The 25000-nt window shown below is 43.1% G+C and overlaps 4 protein-coding genes across 8 annotated transcripts in view; 2 read left to right on the top strand and 2 right to left on the bottom strand.

Moving 5' to 3' along the window:
• si:ch211-225p5.8 (uncharacterized protein LOC555567 homolog) overlaps positions 1–1386 on the top strand; it is an 8496-nt gene extending 7110 nt beyond the window's left edge. Inside the window, exons 5-6 of the mRNA XM_036539308.1 lie at positions 412–467; positions 720–1386. Of these exons, the coding sequence (XP_036395201.1) occupies positions 412–457 (46 nt within the window). The 3' untranslated portion in view covers positions 458–467; positions 720–1386. The remainder of the gene's footprint in view (positions 1–411; positions 468–719) is intronic.
• Positions 1387–2309: 923 nt separating this feature from the next.
• pycard (PYD and CARD domain containing) lies at positions 2310–4872 on the bottom strand. The gene is made up of 3 exons (XM_036539488.1): positions 4519–4872; positions 3879–3956; positions 2310–2990 (listed from the first exon to the last, which is right to left on the bottom strand). The coding sequence occupies exons 1-3, from the start codon at positions 4787–4789 to the stop codon at positions 2728–2730; spliced, it is 612 nt and encodes a 203-aa protein (XP_036395381.1). The 5' UTR covers positions 4790–4872; the 3' UTR covers positions 2310–2727.
• An 8349-nt stretch (positions 4873–13221) lies between these two features.
• On the bottom strand, positions 13222–17890 carry LOC118785108 (ETS1-related protein). The gene is made up of 8 exons (XM_036539645.1): positions 17833–17890; positions 17261–17342; positions 16259–16372; positions 15927–16001; positions 15592–15759; positions 14710–14967; positions 14421–14539; positions 13222–14320 (listed from the first exon to the last, which is right to left on the bottom strand). The coding sequence occupies exons 2-8, from the start codon at positions 17340–17342 to the stop codon at positions 14033–14035; spliced, it is 1104 nt and encodes a 367-aa protein (XP_036395538.1). The 5' UTR covers positions 17833–17890; the 3' UTR covers positions 13222–14032.
• A 2948-nt stretch (positions 17891–20838) lies between these two features.
• The window catches only part of fli1rs (Fli-1 proto-oncogene, ETS transcription factor-related sequence), an 18265-nt gene continuing 14103 nt past the window's right edge, over positions 20839–25000 (top strand). For 4 of the 5 annotated variants that reach the window (XM_036539868.1, XM_036539864.1, XM_036539866.1 and 1 more), the window contains exon 1: positions 20839–20964. In XM_036539868.1, the coding sequence (XP_036395761.1) occupies positions 20947–20964 (18 nt within the window). In that variant the 5' untranslated portion in view covers positions 20839–20946. Of the gene's footprint in view, positions 20965–21134; positions 21494–25000 lie in introns of those variants that run through there. The other variant, XM_036539865.1, reaches the window with a different exon arrangement.

Genomic DNA, 25000 nt, shown 5'->3' with positions numbered 1-25000 from the left:
TCTGCAATAAAATTCTGAACCTGGAACCTGACTCCTGTGTCCTGACCGACACCCTGCTGTGACAGCAGCATTAGCCTGAACCTAGTTTACAGGTGAAACTGACCCCTCAGTTTCAGTGGTCCTTCGAGCCAAATCGTACTGTCAAAGACACAACCCGCTATGACACAACTAGGCAAAGTATGAGACCCTGCAGATCCATCCCAGAGCAGCCCCCATCTATCATGACTAGCTTCCCTGACCCCACACAAAGGGGACTGCTGGTTGAGCACGATATCATTGGTTTCATCCTTTCTGCCAAGCCAGGGAAGCTAGTCGCAGTTCTCACAGTGAGGGAGCAGGATGTAATGATGTAAAATTAGGTAAAAGGGAAAAGGAGGATGAGAGTAAATGTCTTTTTCACTCTTACCACAGGCCTCCAGACTCCAAAGACAACTGTGATGGAGTGCATTTGGAATAACAGACTTCTGGTAAGAAGGTTAATAACTTAATATGCATGTTAACAAGCAGTCTCACAGGGATCAATTACCTCATTAACAATTAAAGTATTGCTGCTCTCTATATGGGCAGCTGCAATTCAAAATCACTCACATTTTTTAAGTGTTGAAAATGTATACCTAACATTTCAGGCCAGCAATCTTATCCTAACACTTCAAAGGTTATAGGTTTTTAGCTTATAAACATTCTGAAGAACTTATTCTGCTTCATGCTTGTTTTTGCAGGTAAATGTGGACAAAAGCACAGATGTGGCTGCAGTTGAACTGTTTTGTTCACAAGCAGGGACAAATATGACAAATATGGTTACAAAGCAAAAACTGCTGAATTCCAAGCAGCGTATTCTTGTGCTAAACATGTGTTTAGTGATGAGAAGTATATCTGCTGTTGAATATGCAAGTGAAATATAACTGGTAGACACTGCAATATTGATTGGCAGAAGAAGCCCAACAGCACTTACAGAACAACACTCCACTGAGTGTTATCCAGTTCTGTGGACACATTTCCAATTAGTCAATCCAGAGGTGAAAAAATACAAAAATGGGGTAAAATTTGCATGAGTCCAACATTATTCATAAAGCATACAGAGCTATGAGTGAGGTAAGCCCTTCTCCAATTACAAAAAAAATCTGAATCATAACCAATGGGAGTAGGTATAAGGGCAGAGCGGTTAACTCTTCATTGATAATTCTTTGTTCTGACAGAGGACATGACTGCAGTAATCAGTTTTTCTGCACACGCTATGAAACAGAATAGTAAATGCCTGGTGCATGGTGGTCATGTCTGGCTGTTTCTGCTGGGTGGAGTGTGATTGCGAGACTCTTCTCCTGTAAAGCAGAGTGCAGGGACAGACAGGCTGAACAGCACTGAATCAGCACACCAAACTAAATAAAGCCACGGTATGTTCTACTGTTTAACTAGTGGAAAATCTGTGTTTTTTTTGCAATAAAGCAAAATATTGGAATATTGTCACTACATGAAACTCAGATTGTCAAACAAATGAAAAATGCTAGTATTCCTTAAAGTATTTGCCCCGGGGGGGGTAATAACTGACATGGAAGGAAGGGCCCCAGCAGTTTTATGCCTGCTACCAAAAACCAGCTCTGCTGGTTCAGAAAACGCTGAAGGAAGAAGGGAGTGTCTACAAAAATGAAAAATCAAAAAGGAATTTCTGATTTAGAAACACTGCTGTCCCATATAAAGCAAACACCTGCTTTTGTCTGAACTGCGGTTTCCTGATGGGCCGTAAGACAGTGCTGAATGCAGCCACATCCGCCCCCGTCCCGGGAAAATGCCTGCAGCCGCACCCCCGCTGTGGCTCAGAGGCACCACGACGGCACCTTTCCCGCAGGTCTCTCACTGTGTTGAAATCTAAATTTAGCACCAGTGAGAAAAACTGTACGTGACCTGCAGCAGCAGTCCATGTGCTCCCCCTCACTGTCAGCAACGCGTATGAAGTTCAGTGTTTTGTAAATTAACTAATAATGTTTTTGTGATTTCAGAGACCATAGAACTTGGTGATGGTTATAAATGGAAAAAAGAGCAATACTTACTGACATTGACAACTTAAAGTCAGGTCCAAAGGACCATAGAAACAGGACTGAAAGACTGAAAGTTCCAGGAGTTATTTCTCCCTCTCACCAGCAGATGGCAGAAGGGCCGTGTCAGCCTGCAGTACTGAGGACAGCCGAGTGATGAGCTCTGAATCATGGCAACTCAAATACTGCAGTCTTTCATTTACAAAAATCACACATAAATGAACCTAAATAATTACCTGAATATGCTGCAGGGCTTTATCTTGTTCAAAATAAAAGGTGTGAATGACGATTCTTGGTTACAGTGAAAGACACAACAGTAACTGTGAAACACCTTAGGCTCCACAGGAATTTAGTTTATTTAAAGAGTATTTCAGAAAATGGAAGCCACTGAAAATGTGAAGACACTGAAATTTAAATGAATTTTACAGTTAAAATGTATATACCTCAGATATTCCCCTTTCCAACATTTCTACTGAACTCATCTAAAAGGAGTGTACAGTTGGTCCTGAATTATAAAAACAGCAAGTAAAAGTTAAAAGTAAAAGTTCATTTCAATGGAAAAAGACATCATCAACATCTGTGCATGAAAATCTTGGGTATGTAGGGTAATTCAGAGAGAGGAGCTGTGATTGGTGGAGGAGAGCCTGACTCCGGAAGGCGGAACCGTCCCGTGGCGTCTGTTGGGATCCTGCTGCTCTTACTGGCTGCGCAGGTCGTCCATCAGGTAGGGCTCCAGCTCCTGCAGGATGCCGCACAGCACGTCTTTCCCGCGGTTTCCGCTGGCGGTCATGGGGCCCGTCAGGAGCCTGCGCATCATCCGCATGGAGCTGGTTTCTGCGACGACGTCGCTGTAGCTCATCTGGGTGATGACCCCCATCTGGAGCAGCCGGTCCAGGATGCACTCCACCTGGCTGACCCGCTCGATGAGCGCCGCGCGGTGCCGGTCGATGAAGTGCTGCCCTGAGGGAGAGCAGGGGAGAGGAGCAGACTGGTGAGCTCAGGGAGGCAGGAGACCGAGTGAAAAACAGCTGCACAGGCTTATTCAGTGCCCTACAGTGCCTACAACAGGACATAACGCAGCATGTCATTCACACACATGCAGCTGTAAATGTTGGCATCCTCTTTACTGTAGTTTTAGGGGACCGATTCAGTCTAACTGCAATGCCTTTTGCCCTGGAGACGCTGCTGAAGTTCAGTGTTCCTGCGCTCAGCCTCATGGCTGAAACACAGCCCGTAGGAAGTCCGTCTCTGTGCAGAAATCACAGCACTCATCCGCACTAGCCAGAACTCCTGAATGTGGGCATCAGAGGAAAGCTCCGGGGATGGTCCCCCACTTCAGTGAAACTCCAGACAACACAATCATCACTTTTTGGAAGTTTACCATTTCTGACTATATGAATATTCTGAAGGAAGCAATATGAGTTCTATAGCTCATAATAACAGCAGGAAATGACTGCACCAGAGCTGATGCTGAACAAGACCAAACCCACGATAACAGCGTCGTGCTTCTCCACTTTACATTTACATTTATTCATTTGGCAGACGCTTTTATCCAAAGCGACTTACATAGGTTACAGTTCTTCACAATGTTATCCATTTATACAGCTGGATATTTACTGAGGCAACTGTGGGTTAAGTACCTTGCCCAAGGGTACAGCAGCAGTGTCCCAGCGGGGATCGAACCGGCAACCTTTCGGTTACGAGTCCTGCTCCTTAACCACTATGCTACACTGCCACCTACTTTCCCTCAGTAACGCGCGTGTTCGCGTTGCGCCGCATCGGTCACCCTTTTGCTCCTTTATTAACAGATCATGCTGCCTCTCCGTCGCTGTGGGGTGGAGCGCTTACCGTCTACCATATGCAGGCCTGTCGCCGCTGCCGCCGCTCCACCGGCCGCTCCACCGGCGGCTCCACCGGCGCCCTGCTCTGCTCCGCACAGAGACAGAAAACCGCGCAAGTTCACTGTTAGTTCCGTGTCACATGGAAACTTTAACAGATGAGACCACTGGGCTCAGGCCCGGATTAAAACATTGTCATGTCCCTGTTCTTCATGACAGTACCTTCCCGTAATAATACTGGCAATAGCAGAGGGATGCGTTTATTAAAATACTATAAAACTACTAGACTGCACCTAGAGGAATTAAACGTAAAACATTAAGGTTGAATGAAATGAAGCAATTGCACGGCTACATGACTTCCATTGCCAAGCCATCGAAATTTGCTAATTTATCCAGCTACTGTGACTACGTGTTTAGAAACTTGAGGTTCTGTACCATTAAGGAATCCGTAGCTGGTTGAGTAGTTTTTAAAGGATTCGTGACGTTGCTACTTTATCGTATTTCCATAATGCTGTAACTTACAAATTGCTTACATAAAATATGTGCACGAAGATTTCGTGGCTTGGCGGCACACGTAGTTTTAGCTTTTACTTTCGCTTTCAATAAAGTCAATAAATCTAATCTTTTTCCGCGTTTTGTGGATAGCTCACCATGAAAGCCGGCGTTTTGCTTCAAACCCGACGCCTCTTGTGTGCAACCAATCGATTCTAAAATTTCGATTGCAATTTTCACCGCTCCTTGTTCCGTGTAGGTGCTAATGAGTTTTTCCGTAAGGTCCAAATTATCCGCGCCTTCGATGGCGCCTTTACGAATCCGAGGTTCCTCCTTGCGATCACACAGTTTAGTCTTGAACTTTTTAAAATCTTTCTCCCCTAAATCCTCCAAACTATCATTTAAATGATCTCTAATGGTTTTGTGCATCGTGATTCAAACTCGCTTCACTCGTTTGAGAGCGCACTTTGGTATGTATAGTTTATATGGGCAGCTTCAAAAGTGCATACACTAACCCCTCCCCCCAAAGGACTTGACGTAGCCTGTCTGTTGCGTTCCTGTGTCTGTTTTCGCAATAGCCGGCGATCCTAGAAGGTAGGGAGGGGTTTTAAGTGATAATGTTCCTAAATTTCTGTTATAAACTATTCGTATTTAAGATAAGATAAAAGTCTCGGCAACAAAGATTTAAACAGAAATGAGTGTTGGCCAACCGATATGAAAAACTATTGGCTGTTTTTGCGTAAACATGTGTCAAACATTCATTGCGGCTTAAAACGTTAAATCTGTAGTTTGCGATTGTTGCTGCGGGTGCTCTGTGACGGGATATATTTTCTGACAACTGACAGACTTGGACGGTTACTCAGAGACTCTCGGTAATTTAAGATTTGTAAGAGCATTGTTATTTAAGACGCTTTTAGGAAACGCTCTGTAAATGAAAGATGCTTCCCACGGGGTTTTAACGATTAACTTACAGCCCTAGAAAGTCAATCTTACACTCAACAATATGAATAGGGTATAGATATGTGCCATGCAAAAGTTTGGGCACCCCTGGTCAAAATTTCTTACTGTGAATAGCTAAGCGAGTAAAAGATGACCAGATTTCCAAACGACATAAAGTTAAAAATGACACATTTCTTTAATATTTTAAGCAAGATTACTTTTTTATTTCCATCTTTTACAGTTTCAAAATAATAAAAAAGGAAAAGGGCCCAAAGCAAAAGTTTGGGCACCCTGCATGGCCAGTACTTAGTAACACCCCCCTTTGGCAAGTATCACAGCTTGTAAACGCTTTTTGTAGCTTTTGAGTCTTTCAGTTCTTGTTTGGGGAATTTTTGCCCATTCTTCCTTGCAAAAGGCTTCTAGTTCTGTGAGATTTTTGGGCTGTCTTGCATGCACTGCTCTTTTGAGGTCTATCCACAGATCTTCAATGATGATTAGGTCGGGGGACTGTGAGAGCCATGGCAAAACCTTAAGCTTGTGCCTCTTGAGGTAGTCCATTGTGGATTTTGAGGTGTGTTTAGGATCATTATCCTGTTGTAGAAGCCATCCTCTTTTCATCTTCAGCTTTTTTACAGACAGTGTGATGTTTGCTTCCAGAATTTGCTGGTATTTAATTGAATCCATTCTTCCCTCTACCAGTGAAATGTTCCCCACGCCACTGGCTGCAACACAAGCCCAAAGCATGATCAATCCACTCCCGTGCTTAACAGTTAGAGAGGTGTTCTTTTCATGAAATTCTGCACCCTTTTTCCTCCAAACATACCTTAGCTCACTGCGGCCAAAAAGTTCCATTTTAACTTCATCAGTCCACAGGACTTGCTTCCAAAATGCATCTGGCTTGTTTAGATGTTCCTTTGCAAACTTCTGACACTGAATTTTGTGGTGAGGTCGCAGGAAAGGTTTTCTTCTGATGACTCGTCCATGAAGGTCATTTTTGTGCAGGTGTCGCTGCACTGTAGAACAGTGCACGACCACTCCAGAGTCTGCTAAATCTTCCTGAAGGTCTTTTGCACTCAAACGTGGTTTTGATTTGCCTTTCTAGCAATCCTACAAGCAGTTCTCTCTGAAAGTTTTCTTGGTCTTCCAGACCTCAACTTGACCTCCACCGTCCCTGTTAACTGCCATTTCTTAATTACATTACAAACTCAGGAAACGGCTACCTGAAAATGCTTTGCTATCTTCTCATAGCCTTCTACTGCTTTGTGGGCATCAATTATTTTAATTTTCAGAGTGCTAGGCAGCTGCTTAGAGGAGCCCATGGCTGCTGATTGTTGGGACAAGGTTTGAGGAGTCAGTATTTATAAAGCTTTGAAATTTGCATCACCTGGCCTTTCCTAGCAAGGATTGTGAACAAGCCATAGCCCTAACAAGCTAATTAAGGTCTGAGACCTTGGTAAAAGTTATCTGAGAGCTCAAATCTCTTGGGGTGCCCAAACATTTGCATGGTGCTCCTTTCCTTTTTCCCCCCACTCTAAAATTGTACAAAACAAAAATACACTAATCTTGCTTAAAGTGTTGGAAAGAATGTTTCATCTTTCGTTCAACTTTATGCCTTTTGGAGATCAGCACATCTTCTATTCACTTAACTATTCACAGTAACAGAAATTTTGACCAGGGGTGCCCAAACTTTTGCATGGCACTGTACCCATTTTAAAATATTAATGTGAATATGAGGATGAACGCGATTAGGCTATGCATAATTAAGCTACCCCAAATAAGAATAAAAAAGTTCTAACGTGTGTGCGTGCATATATTTGTTTTACTTTACACGGCTTAACTATTTTACACAGAGTTTTGAATTAATCTTAAACACAATCGAAGTGGCATGTAGCAAGTACACTGTTAACCGCACGGTAGCACATTGAAAAAGATTACTGGACTGCGATGCTAGAATTTTTATTCATAAGGGTAAAGATATCGCTACAGCCACTCTCTGACACACACCATGTCCACAGTGCGGCACATTATGGTGTCTTTTCAAATACTCCCGTGCTTTCTTTTGAGAGTTCATTTTTTCAACCATTTAAATGTCATTGTTATCACAATCAGCCGCCAAAATTTAACGAGTCTGTTTTAACAAGGGAAATTGACGCTGAATTCCTGCTGAATTCCGATAGGATTTCAAAAAGAAAACGACATCGAATTTTCATGTTACATCTGCGTTATATTTCAGCGTTGAAACTGATTAAAATCGGTTGGATTTATACATAGCCATTTGTACATTCATCCTTGAATCAACATTATACGTGAACGTTGATTTCACATTTAAATATGTTAGATCTTCAAAATGAATCGAAGTTGAACGGCCAACACAGTCCACATGATTTGATGAATTTGATGAATAGGCTTCATCAGTACATGAAACCAATTGCCTATCTGTCGGTCAATGCGGGAACTAAACTTTAAGGACGTGTGGCTAAAATACCTTCCATTGTGTAATAACATGATAAAAAAAGGGTTACATGCTTCCAGTGTAGGCTAACCCTTGGAAGAGAAACCGCCACCACAAAGTCGCTTGCCGGCAAACGTTATTTTAGATGTGGCAATTTAGGACTTTCTGAAATTAAATAGTTTAATTGTTAGCTGTAAATATTATCGTTTAAAGACATTTGATCAAAGAGGAGCGCGCTCGTCGTGCCCAGGCGTGTTTGCTACTTTCGTGACGCAAAGGACGCGGGAAACAAACGCACAATGTACCAGCGTGGATGAAACGCGGGTAACACGCCGTTTGGGTTCGGGTGTCGGGCACACGGCTATGCAGTGTGCCCGGCTGCTATGCTCCTCTGTTTTAGCAGAAATCATGTCGGCTTCTCTCTTTGCTCGGGCTACAATCGCTTTCAAAACATCTGAAGAAAAAGCGAAAAGTTGAATTTCCTATGTGCCATGATCTTGCATCATTCCTCTTCGAACAAATAATGCAGTAATAATTTTCATTTCATAATACACACCCCCAGTTTTTTCCCCTGGCGCCGGGCCTGGGCGCATAGGCTGCGTTTAGGGAGAATACGGAGAGTGCACGACAGAAGTGCTGTTGCTTTGACACAGGGGAGCGCTTTGGGACACAGATTTTCGGTCTGACACAGGAGAGGACAGAGAGTTAAGACCGTGATAAAGTATTAAACACACAGGCATTTACCCTCAGTTACTCTATTCACTTTTTGTCTATTGCATACTGATTTCTTGAACTAGATTTCTTGAACTAGAACTCTGACTGCAGCGAGATCGCGGAGAGGAGCCTGGCGATAGCGACTCTAGCCAATGAGACTGAGTAATTTCATAAAGCTCACGGATTTACCTGTCGGACGTGCTTTTCGGTCCTGACACGTGACAGAACGCTCGAGAAGCAGAACATGGACAACCCGAGCCACTGCCGCATTACACGTTACTCTGACTGACAGCTGAAAATGGTGATGTAGATAATACGCTTTCCCACCTACAGGCCAACAGTCTCATTCTTGGCAAATGTTTATATTTACATTTATATTTAACATTTGACATTTACATTTAATACTTATATTTACACAAGTTATTTCATATTTTTCATTAATAAAAAAATCTTACCCTTGAAAAAGACTGACATTTGCATGAATTTGTCTGTAAATGTATGAAAAAGTGACAGTTTAAAATTGTACTTTTTTTTTTTTTTTTTACATTTGACAATGTTAAATGTGCAAAAACTGTGCAGGAAAAATCAGTGTATACATTTTTACAAACGGCGCCCCATACTAACACGTAGCCTATATCAACAAAACCAAGACTATGCCTGCAGCGCAGCACGGCATCTGTATTTACCCCGGTTCATTTTCGGATCGAGACCTTTTTTACAACATGTATAACAAATTCATCTAGTCGTTTTCAGTTTTACGAGTCTTTTTAAGTCTATGGCAAGTCGACTTATAAGAACCACACTGAAAACCTGTTACATTTACGTTGAGGTTGTGTGCATTATAACTGGACTGCAACATGTAAAAACACACCGCCAAACTGTTAGTAAAACACTGCAATTACAACCCAGATTATTTACATTCAAAACACAGTTTAGTCACAGAAAGCCTTTTATTTTAGCGTTTCCGCTGGTCTAAGAGCGATAACCTCACAATGACGCACAGCATTACAGCCATGGACGCTTAACGCCGTTCGCATGCGCGTCCGTGTCCCATAAGGTTATAATAAAGTTTTAAAATCCCGATCGCAGAACGGGGCGTAGCGGACGGAACCGGACGCAGTGAAGGCAACGCTTCCCGCACGCAACACGTCTATCTCATGTCTCATGGAAATAAAGCGATTGCGCTGCCAGGCGTATAATGGTAGCCTACAGCACATAGTATACCATACATTGTATATAGTATGGTGTTCGCACAACGTCCAAATCACATAACGTCCTATTTCACAGAACGTATCGTGGACGTTAAGCGACGCATGGCTTTGAAAATTAATCACAGGACTGCTGGGAGAGGAAACCCAAAATTAAAGTTTATTCTTCCGCATGGATTTCAAATGAAAAGAGTAACGAGTCCCAGTACAATAGAACAGTTGTTGCTCACACATTGACATGGCCATCAATTATTTTTCAGCGACTATGAAAATGTATGTTTAAATTAACTGCGGTTCAATTTTAGCAATTTCACCTGCAATTCCAATGCTTTCTGGTTCGGGTCACTTGATGTCAGTACTTCCACAGTAACCCGTAAGGCTCTTAATTCTGTAAAATATTTCACCAAAAGATCTACGAGGCCCATCCGGTCCCCCTTCTCTGCCTTATCTCAGAGTATCCGAGTTTCGCCATCTCGGTCACACGAATTATTTCAGAAGCGTTTAAGATTTTTTTTATTCAAGCGCATATAAAGTGTCAGTTATAAAATATTTTATATTATTCAAGACAATTTTTAGGAATTATTTGTACAATAATTTGGTGTAAAATGAAACGACATTTCTGGTGTTGCCGTTCTAGACTGTAAAAAACCAGACTGCGTACTGCGCATGCTTTCACCTGGAGTAGCCTTACAATCGCATCACAAAACGCAAGAAATAATGTATTTGGTGATTTGAGATCTCCATTTCTAATTTTTAATATCTATCCCATTATCTTCTTAACGTATTAAACTCATTCAGAACGTTAATTTGTCTGTAGTACCCGTCACACCACGACCACATGCACTTCCTCGCAGCTGAGTAACACTGCTCCAAGTTGCCTCTGAAAGTCACTGCAAAGATCACTGATTCGTTTCTGCAGGTTTTTCAAAAGCGGCTGTATTCTTGCCGTTCAATTCGTGCAGTTCCTGCGGTACGCCTGGCTACTGGTCTGGTCATAGGGCGGCGTTTAAACACACGAGATAACGATAATCCACAGGGCCGATGCATGCCATCTAAATTCAACCGATCAAGCAAGCCTAAAGATAAACTGCAACCATTAAAAAAACAATTTGTTATAATTTGCACCTCCTAAATTACGCCAACAACAGTGAGGATACTGAATGATGGTAGTTAAGGAAAGGGTGATTCCTACATGAATAAATACTGTGATAAATTTAGACTAAGCATCTTAACCGCTGCCACCACCTTTGATAACCTGGTCTGGTCCGGAGTTAGAGGCTTTGAGCAATCACAAACACAGATATTGTGCCAAAAAATAATCTTTATTTGTATAATTCATGCATGGGTTAGGGCAGGGGTGTCCAAACCTCTCCTGGAAGGTCACTTGTCCTGCATGTTTTAGATCTCTCCCTGCTCCACAGCTGATTCAAATGATCAATTCTTAACGAACTCCTGAAGCTACTGAATAACACATTGATCATTTGAATCAGCTGTGTTGGAGCAGGGAGAGATCTAAAACATGCAGGACAAGTGGCCCTCCAGGAGAGGTTTGGACACCCCTGAGTTAGGGCAAAACAGTCGGCCAGTAGTTGTAACAGAACGCAATAATTAGTCCTTTGCGCGAGTAACCTGGATGCACCCCCGCCCCCTCAATACCCCTACATGCAAAAGGGCTAGATTTCAAAGACTAGCATTATAAGGCATTATAAGGCACACCAACATGTCCCCACTACACACTGTCGTCACAAGGCACATCAGCACGTCCACACTACAGGCCCAACAGACTATAAAGTGTCGCTCAATACCAGGAGCCAATACCAGACACGCCCACCTCCAGCCTCCCCCCTTATTATTATAAAAATACAAAACACAACAAACGGAAAGAAAAAACAGAGTTAACGGAAAAGAATTAAAACTCAACTTGCCTGGCTAACAAGACCCTCCCCCGGGGTCTCAGCTAGTGGCGCCGGGAGACAGGTTTTGCCGGTACAGTGCAGAATGTTCATTAACTAAAGAAGCCGTGTCGCTGGCTCGGTGTAGCTGCCCGGAATGGTTTGTGGAGAGGTGGCCGTCCCCATCCCCCGGCCCTATCTAACTAAAGGAGGCAATCTTTCCTCAGCTCCGACCACTGGAACGTCTGCCCCCTGCTATCTGGCTTCGTCGCCGGCAGCTCTAACAGCAACAACGACCGCCTCCCGATCCCGAAAAACACGCTGCCACCGTCTGACCAGAGACAAAAGACCCCCACGAAACGCATAGCTCCCATTTTTATTACCTTCTCAGGCTGAGCGCACCGCAAGTTAATCACCTGCACCTGATCACAATCAATCCCAGGTACAGCCATTCACCAATTGTCCACTCCCGAAGACGCAGGTTAACCTGCCGCCACAATATATTGCTAGATGGTTGAAGGCTGCACTTTTCCGACGTGAAATACTGAAGTAAAACACGAACTAAGCATGCATGACAGCCAAACTGAATTTATTGACTCACCTGCTTCCTCTGGGCTCTTCCTCCGCCGGGGCTGCAATGATGGTTTCTTCTCTTAAATTCACCGTTTACTAAAACCGCAGGCGCAAAGACGGCAGTCCGCTGCGCGGCGAATAAGTGACTCCAAAACACAGTCTCGCGGATCCCAGCGTAACAAATGCATTTTTAAAACCAGCGCTCGGATCAGTATAGCTGCCAAACAAGCGTTTTATACCGGCGTCCAGGCGAAGGCAACGCGACAAAGCGCACCTTTAAAAGCGCACCTGGAAGAGCGCACCTTTAAAAGCTCACCTTTAAAAGCTCACCTGGAAGAGCGCACCTTTAAAAGCTCACCTTTAAAAGCTCACCTGGAAGAGCGCACCTTTAAAAGCTCACCTTTAAAAGCGCACCTGGAAGAGCGCACCTTTAAAAGCTCACCTTTAAAAGCTCACCTTTAAAAGCGCACCTTTAAAAGCGCACCTGGAAGAGCGCACCCTTAAAAAGCTCACCTGGAAGAGCTCACCTTTAAAAGTGCACCTTTAAAAGCGCACCTGGAAGAGCGCACCTTTAAAAGCGCACCTGGAAGAGCTCACCTTTAAAAGCTTACCTTTAAAAGCGCACCTGGAAGAGCGCACCTTTAAAAGCGCACCTGGAAGAGCGCACCTTTAAGAGCTCACCTTTAAGAGCGCACCTTTAAAAGCTCACCTGGAAGAGCGCACCTTTAAAAGCTCACCTGGAAGAGCGCACCTTTAAAAGCTCACCTTTAAAAGCGCACCTGGAAGAGCGCACCTTTAAAAGCGCACCTGGAAGAGCGCACCCTTAAAAAGCTCACCTGGAAGAGCGCACCCTTAAAAAGCTCACCTGGAAGAGCTCACCTTTAAAAGCTCACCTTTAAAAGTGCACCTTTAAAAGCTCACCTTTAAAAGCGCACCTTTAAAAGCTCACCTGGAAGAGTGCCAAATTAAAGGAACAAAACAAAATGTGTGTGCGTGGGTGTTGTGTCCACCCTTTGGTTTCACGCGTATTACGATTAGTTTATTACCAAAAACCAACAAAACATGAGTAAAAAATATTCAGGGTTTCACATTTATACACAATTTATTTACATGTTTTCTCTAGTTCCCACAAAAGTTTGTAGACATAAGAAATAACGCGTTTTATATGGTAAACACTGATTAGCTGCTGCAGCCCTGACCGTGCAGCATAATGCAGGTAAGAATTACCACAGGAGGTAGATTACCGTGACCACATTTGATATTTTCACGGTACTTTTGACACCCTAAGGATATATTTTCCTGCACAATCTCCATATATCTTCAAATATAACAGGTTAACATTTAAATAGGAACATGTAGTGTTGGTACAAGAAAAAAACATTGTACTCAGTTTAAATGCTACCTTTACTGGATGGGTCCACAGTGAGCGAGATATATTTGCTCTATTTTTTGCCATTGAAAATATTTTGTTCCTTTGAAGATTTCAAAATACTTACATTGTAGAATATGACCATTAATAGTGCTTAGTTTACCTGATCAGAATAGATTTTAATAACAGGTCTGTGCCGGTATTAATCTTCACTAAATCAAGTCAGGTCAGAGAAAGTGGGCCTTGGTAATCAGATGTATGAATGCTGTTTAGGGGGGTGCTTATATCCTCCTCAATCTGAGAAGTCTAAAAAGCATTGTGAAGCTTCAGTACTGGTGAAATGACCTGACTCAGTTCCAGACCTGCAAGATCCCACAGGTCGACAGCACCACTGCTGCCGGCACGACAGGAGCCAGTCTCGAGCACCGAGCAGACAGCCTTGGAAAGTTCTGGAACAGAACGGAGCTCCCCGGTGCGTGTAGGAGGGGTACTGAGCGGGTCCCACGGTCACTGCGCTGCTGTCTGTCACTGTGTCAGCCATGTGTCACAGGTGTCTTCGGTTGTTTTTTTGGGGGCGTTTCCTAAGGGCTGGGGTGCACACTCTGCCCCCGCAGCTGGAATGTTCAGGCTGGCCAGCACGTCCCGGGAGCTTTTTCCCAGCATCCCCTGCAGGTCACAGACGAAGCGGTAGACGTAGCGCTTGCCGGCGGTCTTGTGGATGATGTTCTTGTGGTAGTAGTACCTCAGGCCTCGGCTCAGCTTCTCGTAGTTCATCTTCGGCTTGTTCTTGCACTGGCCCCATCGCTTAGCAACCTGGAGAAGGGGAGGGGTTAGGCGCAGTTTAAAGAGGGGTGCACACTCACAGGATGTTGTCACAGGGGCGGTGGGGGAGTTGGGGCACGCAGACCCTCACCTCAGCAGGGTCAGACATCTTGAACTCCCAGCCGTCTCCTGTCCAGCTGATGAAGGTGTTGCAGGCAGAGTCCAGGAGCAGCTCCAGCAGAAACTGCCAGAGCTGGATGGGCCCTGAGCCTGGGGGGGAAGAGTGTTTTATAGAGTCACATTAAACACATTAAACTCAACAAACCTGTCTCACCTTTCACCCCAGCCGCACATGTCAAAATGATTTTCCCGGCTGCCAATTAATAACAAAAACAGACAAGCAGGCACAGTCCCTGCTGTGCACTGCAAGTCTGACTCACCTGTGTAAGCTGACATTGCCGCTATCTCGCCCTGCGGCTCCGATTTCTGAGAATGTGTGCTTCTGCGTTTGGCCACACGAGGGCAGTATTGGTCTGAGGGCTGCAGAGCAGGAGAGGAGGCACAAGATGGAGGATGGCTCTGGAGGGGCAGGCAGTAGCTGGGGGAGGGGTAGTTGGACCAGAAGGGTGGGGCCATGCTTTGGATGTCAGGTTCAAAGACCGCCCCACTGGGGTGTGTGTAGCTTCTTTCAGGATCGCCTGTGTAAGAGCAAGCCATGATTAAGATCACCAAACATTTCAATATAAAGTATAGCATAGGCCTACTATACACAATATTTCAGTCATTCTAAAGAATCAATAATGAACTTAATAATAAAGACTGAATTACAATGTTTAGCCCTCCCCCCAACAAAAGGGTAAAACTAAAAGGTCATTAACTGCAGTGAACTGTTAGACTCTGCATGAGCACAGCCCTGTTACACACGCAGAATGAGCACAGCCGTTACACACGCAGAATGAGCACAGCCGTTACACACGCAGAATGAGCACAGCCGTTACACACGCAGAATGAGCACAGCCCTGTTACATGAGCACAGCCGTTACACACGCAGAATGAGCACAGCCGTTACACACGCAGAATGAGCACAGCCCTGTTACATGAGCACAGCCGTTACACACGCAGAATGAGCACAGCCGTTACACACGCAGAATGAGCACAGCCGTTACACACGCAGAATGAGCACAGCCCTGTTACACACGCAGAATGAGCGCAGCCGTTACACACGCAGAATGAGCGCAGCCGTTACACACGCAGAATGAGCGCAGCCGTTACACACGCAGAATGAGCGCAGCCGTTACAGACTCAGACTGTGTTTGCCTTACGGAGCTGCTCCATGTGGATGGTGCTGTGTGCTGGAGCAGCCCTGAGGGTCTCTGCTGTGTTCAAGCTGAACGGGGAACTCCGAGCAGGAGCACACGACGGCAGAAGATCCTGGTACGTCTGTGAGGACTCCTGAAAGCCACCCTGTGATTGGTCAACACCAGCTGCACCTGCAATTTAATCAGGAGGAGATCAAAATGACCATTTGTTAACTGTCAGGATTATTCTCACCTCTACTTGAGCAAATGTCACAGACGTGCATTTGTCAGCCACATAGGTTGCCTTTGTTTGGAGAGGTAATCTGATTGGCTAAAATGAAAGGAAGTGTGCAGCTCACCACTAGAGCAGGTCGTCCAGAAGTTCAGTTCATGATATGCATCCAGATTAAACAGACCAGAGTCACTGGAACCTGCTGAGAACAGACAACCATGCAGATAAATGCAAATGCGAAATAAAAACGTATCTAAATCCACAATGAAACCCAAAATAAGACAGGACTGAGATTTAAAGCAAAAGATTCCTTTGCTTATGATTCTGAATTACAGATACGTTACACTAAACCATGCTTGTCAGACCAGTATCAGGTTTATTTTGGCAAGATTAATTTTGATGAAAATATTAACACATGAAAAACACTGCTACACTGCTTGGCAATGGTTCCCTGCATACCTTTGGATCCGTACAGCTGAAAATCTTTCTCGTGTTCTGCGTAGGTCTCTGTTACTGGCTGCTGTCCTGAAGCGCCACTGTCTGACAGGAAGGACAGATCTTCACCACTCAGATCTACAGGCAGAGGGATTGAAGGGAGGGAAACTGAAGCCCCGGCAGCAGCGGGAAACAGGCCAGTTCTAATTTAGCGAGAACAGAAGCGGAGGGAAGACTGACACTGACTGTGACTGGACTCAGACTGAAGCAGACTGAGGTGATCTAAATAAAAACAAAACCTTCACAAGTGTCTTCACAAGTGTGTGATATGAACTGTATTTACATCTGTCCACAGTACATTTGCCATAACTACTGCATTTGCTGCTGTATCCAGTGACTTGTAACCTGCCTGTAACCCACTGCACACAGCCACTGTTTCTCATGACAGGATAAATACAGATCCACTGTCATATTAATCTCTTTATACAGCAGATAATGGCACCTGGAACTGTGTGGCCAGCTCATGGGGGAGGCAGAGAGCTAGGCACAGGAGGACATGCGGGGTGGGGGGGGGGGGGGGGGGGGGGGGGGGGCGGGGTGCAGGGGAGGAAGTCTGGAGGAAAGGATTAGGGAAAGAGAGGGAGGGAGGGAGGGAAAAGGGGACTTGACAACATTTTTCTTCTGACTCCCTGTTTTAGACTTATTTCAAACTGGAGAGTCCTTTCAGCAGTTTCCTGCAGTCCACAGCCAGCATTCATACTCCAGCTTTGCTACAGTGTAGACTATTACATTTCTGGATTCATATTTTACAGACATAAGGCATAATTTTTACAGAAGCCTAAAGAAAACACATTAAAAAGCACACAATAACCTACAAAATTCCTTAGTGTTTTTTTCTTCTTTTTTATTGTAAATCTAATAATGATAATAATGAGCTGTAGCAGTAGTCGTGGTGGTCGTGATGGTATCCAAATGGTTATTACTTAAGTAATTAAGTTACTTAACATTACTTAAAAGAGGAATTACCGTATGAGGCGAAGTCAAATCCGGCCGGAACTTCTTGCGGTTTGAAGTCCTCGGTGTAGTAAGCGGCCTGATACATCTCCATCTGTGGCAGCAACGAACACACCACCACACTATGTTATAATTCTGCCTTTATGAAAGTATTCACTCTCATGAAAAGATCCGTTTATTTCAATATGACGAAAACAATACAAACAAATAAATATTCTGCAAATTTAAAATTTCAAAATAAACAGCGACACATTGCTCCCTTTGTAAATTTCATAAGCCATTCCATTCAGCCGAATAATTCCACTCCATAAAATAACACAGCAATCAGGGAGCGCGTTAATGTCTGATCCGCTTCACGCATACACGGATAAAATACACGTAAGATAAAGAAATATCACCATAGATTATAACAATTGTACTATACAAACACCTATTGTATTACCGCGACATTTCACCTTCTGGCAGCTGGACACACGATATATCACATTCCCACACACTAAAGTGAAAATATTCCTTGCCATCAAAACCTGCGTGTTTGTAAAGAAAAAAACGATTCTGTGCGTGCATGCAGAGGAGGAGCGCACCGTCAGTGTGTCGGTCCGGGCGGTGGGTGGTTTTCGGGGTGTCGGTCCCGCAGCTGTGAGGTAGACTTCAGCTCTGTCCCTCCCGCACGGGACGGTTATAAAGGCACGCGCGTGAGGGGCGTGGCGCGAGGCGCAGGAATGCGCGCTGCTTCGTGACTCCCGGCTCCGCGTGCAGAGCCCCTAACGCTCTCTGACGTCACATCGAGATCACGAGCGGAGCTGCGGTGTTACTCAGGACCGATCCATTCAGAAAAAAACCCATTAGCGTTAATGGGGCATACAAATAATCTAGAGCTACTTAACATTTATCAAAACCAACATATGGAATATTGTTATAGGAACAATTAACGTCCACTGCTACTATACTACTTCAAAAATTAATTAATCCATTAATATTACTACTACTACTTCGGCTACCACCAATACTAGGTCTACAACCGATTATGATGGTAATAATAACGTCCTATAAAGTACAATCTCTTCTGAATAGATTTTCTCATGCTTTGCAATGCGCTAATAGTATTGTCTCGGTTCAGAATATCACAAATTAAATATGAATTTATGCACTTCTGATTCAGGTAGTTGAGTCTTAGATATAGTCTGGCGTCATCGTTGCGGGATGAAACATTGCGATCATTCCCGAAGGGAACTGGACGCTTCAGGCGCCGGTCTCTCTTCAGACACATACAATAACTTTTGGGTAGGCCCTGATTATTATTTATTGCGGTTCCATTTCTTCCGTGGCCTCGCACAATTTCTATCGACGAATAAAATACTGGATTCATTGTTGTCATTTGCCTTGTTTTTGTTTTTCGTTGCTTTTGTTTAATTCGTGGAGCGGAGGTTACCGGTGGAGATAATTTACTAAAGACAATAATATTAGGATAGTATACTAATAATATTGCTAGTATACACAAATAGTCACGAGGATTACAATACAAATATCATCACATGACAGTAGTGTGAAAATGCCACGCGTGTCCGTCAGGCGTAGTATTAAAATGAATGTTTCCATAATACTTACATGCAGGACAATATGACAGTTATAATGAAGAGGGAGGTTTCATTCCGGACACCTACTCAATATTTGGTGATGGCTCTTAAAAAGCATTCGATCCCAGTACACATTGCCAACTGTGTTTCAATTTCAATTTTCAGCCAATTTCAATTTGGCTGTTTCGTTGAGGCACAAAATACTAATTAAATTAAGAAAATTAATATTTCTATGACTGCAGTTTACTGCCATTCTGTGGAAATAAGCAACGTAAGTAATGAAAAGCTTAAAAAATATACACCTATACACTCGAAACACAAGAAAATCATTTGTTTGTGGATCTGACTTAGAAAATTGTTTTCTAATTAACGTTGTGCACAATTTAAGTTAAAAAAAAAAAACTCACGAGGCCCATTAAACTAAACAATAGACAGAAAAACGCGAGCAGAGGCTGAAATCACGGCGTGCGTGGCGGGGCAGATAAGGGCGCAGTTTGCCTGAGAAAACAAACAGAGCTGCCCGCGTCTCGCGCTGCAGAAACATCTGGAAAAGTGCGTCTCGGGCTCCAACTCACGGCGCGCGAGACACGAGTCGTGATTGAGACCCCTTATCTCCTGACAAGGACACAACCAGATTCAAGTTACAAAACCACCTGGCGGCCCGGCCGACAACAGTCACAAGCTGACGGATTATTCATTTTTTAAAAAAGGAAAACGTGGAGTTATAGTTTGTTTATAACTTCTGAAATAACAAACTGCGTTTTGATACTGGGAGGCATTCATGTTAGACCAAACATTTTTCCAGCCCCACCCTGTTCCAAATTCCATCTACAGAATAAAGCGAATAACGTATTAATGGGTTTATTGTACGACGTGAAAATGCCACAAACTCTCTAAGATGATTTTTTGGAAAATGAGAGGTGCGCCTTTACCGCGAGGTAATTCCGTTGATTAACATGCGCGTGTCAGATGGACAAATGTGATACGGCACTGAAACAGCACGCGCACATGTAGTCCGCCTGCCTTCACTGTCCGCGCGCATCTCAATTAACATTACAAAATTAAGAACAATAACAGGCGCGCGGGGCTGTAATGATCAGCCAGTCTAAGCGAAGCGACAGATATGAAAGATGCACTTTTAAAACTCGTCAACAGATGGTGGTTTGGGTGTGTCGGTTACAACTACAGGAGTGAAAACATACGCGCCAAATCACGGTTTGGAGGCCATTAATTGACACAATTTAAGCAGGACTGATATCGCTGCATGTCGGAGATTCTGAGCTTCAAGTGCAGTTTCCGGGGTCATATTTTGAATGTCAACAGGTACCCTAGTTAATTACGGCCTCCGTTCATCGAATGAGTAAAGATTTTCTTAAGAGAATACATATGCAATACTAACAACAGCGCAACAATGTTTTCTCAATTTCCTTCTTTTAAGGTTTCGGCCGAATTTATCGAGGTGCATGCATGAAAAAGGACTTTTCAGGGTTTTCCAGTGATAGTAACACGACAATAACTGGATACCTGTCTATGAGTTATATTACATAATGATAATAAAGCGATTTTCTTTAACTTACAAATCAAACACGTACAGTAATATGCCATTAATAATCACTTCCTTGATGCAAATTAAAATCTGAGATTCAAAATATCTTTACATTTGGAATTAAAACACAAAAATATCAGGAAAAATATTAACACGTTTGTGTAGAGTATCGAGGATACGGTGGTTAGTTACTTGTTTTAAATATCTATTAAATCGTCGTTACTACAGGTTTCTGTAGAAAGACAGCAAAGATTACAATCTATCGCTACAAACTGCGAGAAGAAAAACGCTTGCACATTTCTAAGAAATTAAAAATGACTTTGTTCACCAATAGGGCACCAGCTTTAATACTTAGTGTGACTTCACTTCCCAATTTTAGCAAAGAGAGAGAGAGCGAAAAAAAATCGTCATCCGGTTTGGTGTAATGAAAATTCTCGCTGCAATGGTTTGAGCCGAGGCATAAATGCGCCTGTGCGGTGAGTCGATGCGATTAAGGCAGCGTAACAAAGAAAATTAGTAATAAAGTTTTTAAATAAACCTGCTACATGAGCTTCACAGACTGAGCGTCAACTGCAATGGACTGTACGATTAAGGTAGGCGTCTGATCTAGTTGTGCTGTTTTAATGTTGTTTCTGAAAATGAGTAAAGTCGGCGGCCACCCACTGATCGGTCTGCAGAGTGAGAGAGACGCGCGCTGATGCGCGAGCTCCCCACTCTTTCCTTCTTGTACAAAATTTCCTCTTCCTTCCCGTTCGTGGTTGTATGTCGGCTCTTTAATAACACAAGAAACCACTACAACATTTAGACTCAGATAAAAACTAAATGGTGTCCTGATCACAAGGGGGACGTTAAAACTTCATTTTCTATTTTTTTTATTTTACTGGCGATAAAATTTTTGATCTCGACAAATTGTCTAATCAGACGAACCCACGCAGAACCTTAATGATATAACAGCAGCTGTAAATAATTTTGACAAAAAAGATGAAATTATTCAAGTCATTATATAAAAAAGAATTAAAGAAAAATCAGGCGAGGCGACGTAGCGGCGCTCGCCGCAGGTGGAACCCGGGACCGGCTGCACCGCCGCGCTGCTCGGGAGGATTGAATTCTGCGAAGTGACGGGTACCTGCGCTCTCCCTCCGGCTGCTCACCCCCCACACACCGCTGTGCTTTACACAGTTCTGTTTAATTTATCTTATCGTCATTATGAACATTACACTGTATCATGTTGGTTATGTTACGTACTTCGTACTTACAGCTGCGGTGGAGCAATGCTTTATTTTGTTGTTTAGGAAGCACTAATGCGGTAAATTTGTATATTGGCCTCGTTAGTTCAGTCGGATAGAATATAAACAGTGGCGAGTGTTAAGCAGGTTATTCTGCAGTGTTTTTAGGGGAGAAAATGGTTGTTTTATTGCGGGTGACTGGCTGGCTTTCCGTGACCTTTGGATAAATAATTCACTTTTCAGTCAAAGTTTATGATAAAAAGAATATGATTTATAATAAAACTGGACAAAATAAATATTATTCTTTTAATAAATCAGTCATTGTATTCGTTCCTTAATAACTAATTCTAAAAGTAACGTTTCTATTTCCCGGTTTTGGCAGGTTATGTTGCGCGGGCACTAAGGCCTGTTTCACCCGCTGGCTTCACGTTATTAACGGATTTGTTACGGATATATTGACCTTAAACTATATAACATTTTCACAACTTTCTTAAACCATATTATGCAATGTAGACATGAACATATTATAAGTAGCCTATACAATATGGATATGTTTTTTATATTAAGTTACAATATGAGATTTTATTTCATTGAGTTGCGCGATTAAATAGGCCTATGTGAAGACGTCTCGTAGGCTATTTAAAATCAACATTACGAAAGAACAGCTTCATGCTTAATTTACAACGGATTCGATAAAACTGAATAATAAAAAAAAAATTAAAAACACGTAACAGGAAAAACATCTAACTTCCTTCATCTGAAAACACATTTTTTTCTGGTACAGGGTCTTCAAATCTAGGCCTAACAGTAAATGTATATCCAGGTTACTTTGTTGTTAAAGTTAACAATTTGCATGTGAGTCTAAAATACCCTGGAGTGATGGCCGGATGGGTGGCGGATCGGGGTAAAGACCTCTATTGTACATTGAATTGTTTATTGTGTAATACTGAATTGCGTTTTGGTCATGTCTGTTTTTCTCTGGAATAGTAAGTGCGCTTCGATTTGTGACTCGACTTGTGAAAGCCAGAAACGGAGAGATAAACTGCAGGCTTGTGTTAGTGTGTTCGGTTTGGAAATATACTGTTCATCAGGGGGACAGAGATGTAACATCCTAACCAAAATCTTAGCTTTAAACAGACGGCTGCGCAACAACCATTTTGGTCAGCCTGCTAACTTTCAAACATTCGCGTCCAGCCCTTGCGGAACCAGACTGTGTTTTTTGCAGTAGAGCTTTCAATGACGTTTAACTGAACTGCTGCTATAACATTTTACAACTTTAACACTACCTTTATCTGCTATGTATTATTCTTGAATAAGATGCAATGCTGAAAATGTTTTAAAATATATTTTTAATGGTTAATATACCACTTGTACCACTAATATACCACTAGGTTCTGGGAAACTGCCTCGATTAAACTTCATGAGCTGTTAAATTCATCGTTTTAAGCCCCACTGAACAAATAATTATTCTTAAACAATAAGGTTTTACACCCGACTGTACGATCCACAAAGGGCTAAAAGCATTCAAATGCTGTACAGAAACGCCCTTTGCTTTCAGTCTTCTCTTTAACAAGCTTATCTCCAACCCAGAACGGCAAAGAAAAGCATGTGCTTGTTAAATGATCACGGAACATTAACAACTAAAAACCTTAGCCTGAGCCTTGGTCCAGTCTTGGTTTTTGTTAATATCTATTTTGAAGATCGCCCTCCCGCCATTTTCTTTTGAAGAGAGATCACATTCTAGGCTGTACCCTGAATTAGGGAGCATTTAGAAATAAGGGAGGTTATTTCATTGTATGTTGTGCAAACCTACTTTATTCCTTTCTGGTTTATTTGACATTATTTTTTTTCCGGTTAGGCCTATGTGTTGGTAAACGATAGTGGAGTCAACTGTTCAATTAGTTGTGTGTCTCATTATTTTCTATCGGTGGGGATATTCGTTGAAGATGTTTAACTGTCAGTTCTCAGAGCAGAGTCAGTCCGCACCTACTCCACCCTCTTAGTCACACACCGAAACGCAAACGCGCGAGCACACGCGCTTTGCAGCCCAAACACCTGCTTACGAGTTTCAAAACCACAAGTCAATGACGATTAAATTGAGATTTGTGTGGAATGGCAATGGGCATTTATGAAACATGCAGCGCGATTACCAGTGCCTTTTCCCCGCTGGCCACTCGGACCATCCCACGCCAGTGTCTTGTCTCCTGGGTAGGCAGAGTTATTTTAAGAATAATTTATAGTAAACTGCAGGCCGGAGCGCTTGTCAGGTGTCGTTATCTGAACTCAGCAGGCTTCCTGTCTCTAAACCTCAGACTTTCCGCACACATTTCCGCTCCCTCCACACCAAAAAAGCAACAAAGACTCAGAAAACAGAAAAGAGTTTAGATATTAAAATCAATAAACTGATTTGTTGGTTAGGTGACAAGCGGCCTGATGGAAACGATTTAACGAATGCCTACATTTCTTAAAACTCTTGCAGGTCCGACCATCTTTGTGAGGAGCTCGGGCAACCCGCCATTTTTCTCGTGATGTCGCTGCATTTAAAATAGTTGTGAAAACCGCAGAATGTTTTGCAGGCTCGAGCGCAGCTGCGCCTCTCTGCGCAATCAGCTCTGCTTCTGCAGCGACTTCTTCTTTCTCCGTCTCCCTGAAACACATCAGAAAGGCGACACACTGAGAGACAGAGAGATGAAAACACTCTAAAGTTATTTAGCTAAATTTACAGATTCATTCAGTCAGCCCCACCTGTCAAAATAGCCAGACACGTCAATCAGTTTTTTTTCCTTAATTAGCACGCAGAAGTTGCGTTTCCTTCCACCTCCCACCGCATTCTCAGAGATCATGCTGAGGTCATTCCATAAAGACCCCCGAACCTCGGACATTTGCCAAAGCTCAGTATTACCTTAATCATCAGTGCGATTTGCAGCACCTTTTGGTATCCATGAATGGTGTTGAATTTGTGTGTGAACACATGCCACATGCCATATGCTCTTTCCACAGACGCACGCCGTTGAAGAGGCCTCATACGCAGCACTTTTACTCTGATACTCTGAATGTAGTATATTAAGACCAATTAGGAATTCATTCCATCTAGCAGTGGCTTCGTAAATATCTCTGTAGGTGCGTCCCTCTCTAAGCCTTTCTCAACAATCACCTGTTCATATTTTATGCACACATGTGAAGTAAACAATAATGAAAGTATCTGCTGATACCTGCTGAGATGTCTACCGCTTAAAAAAATTAGGCATTGGTATAGTCTTGAGAATCACTAGGAGTGTGCATCTGCTAAGCATCTGGCAATCCCGTTTCCAGGAGGACTCTAATTCCCCAATGCAACATGATGTTGTTTGTTGGCAGGACAGTATACATTTTATTTAATTAACACCTTTACTGATTCATTAAT

This window comes from Megalops cyprinoides, chromosome 10 (assembly GCF_013368585.1).
Source record: "Megalops cyprinoides isolate fMegCyp1 chromosome 10, fMegCyp1.pri, whole genome shotgun sequence".
Classification (NCBI taxonomy): domain Eukaryota; kingdom Metazoa; phylum Chordata; class Actinopteri; order Elopiformes; family Megalopidae; genus Megalops; species Megalops cyprinoides.
The sequence above is the reverse complement of the archived record's forward strand: the minus strand, read 5'-3'. Positions and strand labels throughout refer to the sequence as shown.

Excerpts from the sequence above, each read along its gene's own strand:
- pycard (XM_036539488.1), bottom strand. The coding sequence starts at position 4,789 with ATGCACAAAACCATTAGAGATCATTTAAATGATAGTTTGGAGGATTTA. Across the intron at positions 3,957-4,518 it reads GCAAAACGCCGGCTTTCATG|AGCAGGGCGCCGGTGGAGCC; the intron begins GTGAGCTATCCA and ends TGTGCGGAGCAG. Across the intron at positions 2,991-3,878 it reads AGGCCTGCATATGGTAGACG|GGCAGCACTTCATCGACCGG; the intron begins GTAAGCGCTCCA and ends GCTCTCCCTCAG.
- LOC118785108 (XM_036539645.1), bottom strand. The coding sequence starts at position 17,342 with ATGGAGATGTATCAGGCCGCTTACTACACCGAGGACTTCAAACCGCAA. Across the intron at positions 14,540-14,709 it reads GGCAATGTCAGCTTACACAG|GCTCAGGGCCCATCCAGCTC; the intron begins GTGAGTCAGACT and ends CTTCCCCCCCAG. Across the intron at positions 14,321-14,420 it reads AGATGTCTGACCCTGCTGAG|GTTGCTAAGCGATGGGGCCA; the intron begins GTGAGGGTCTGC and ends CCCCTTCTCCAG.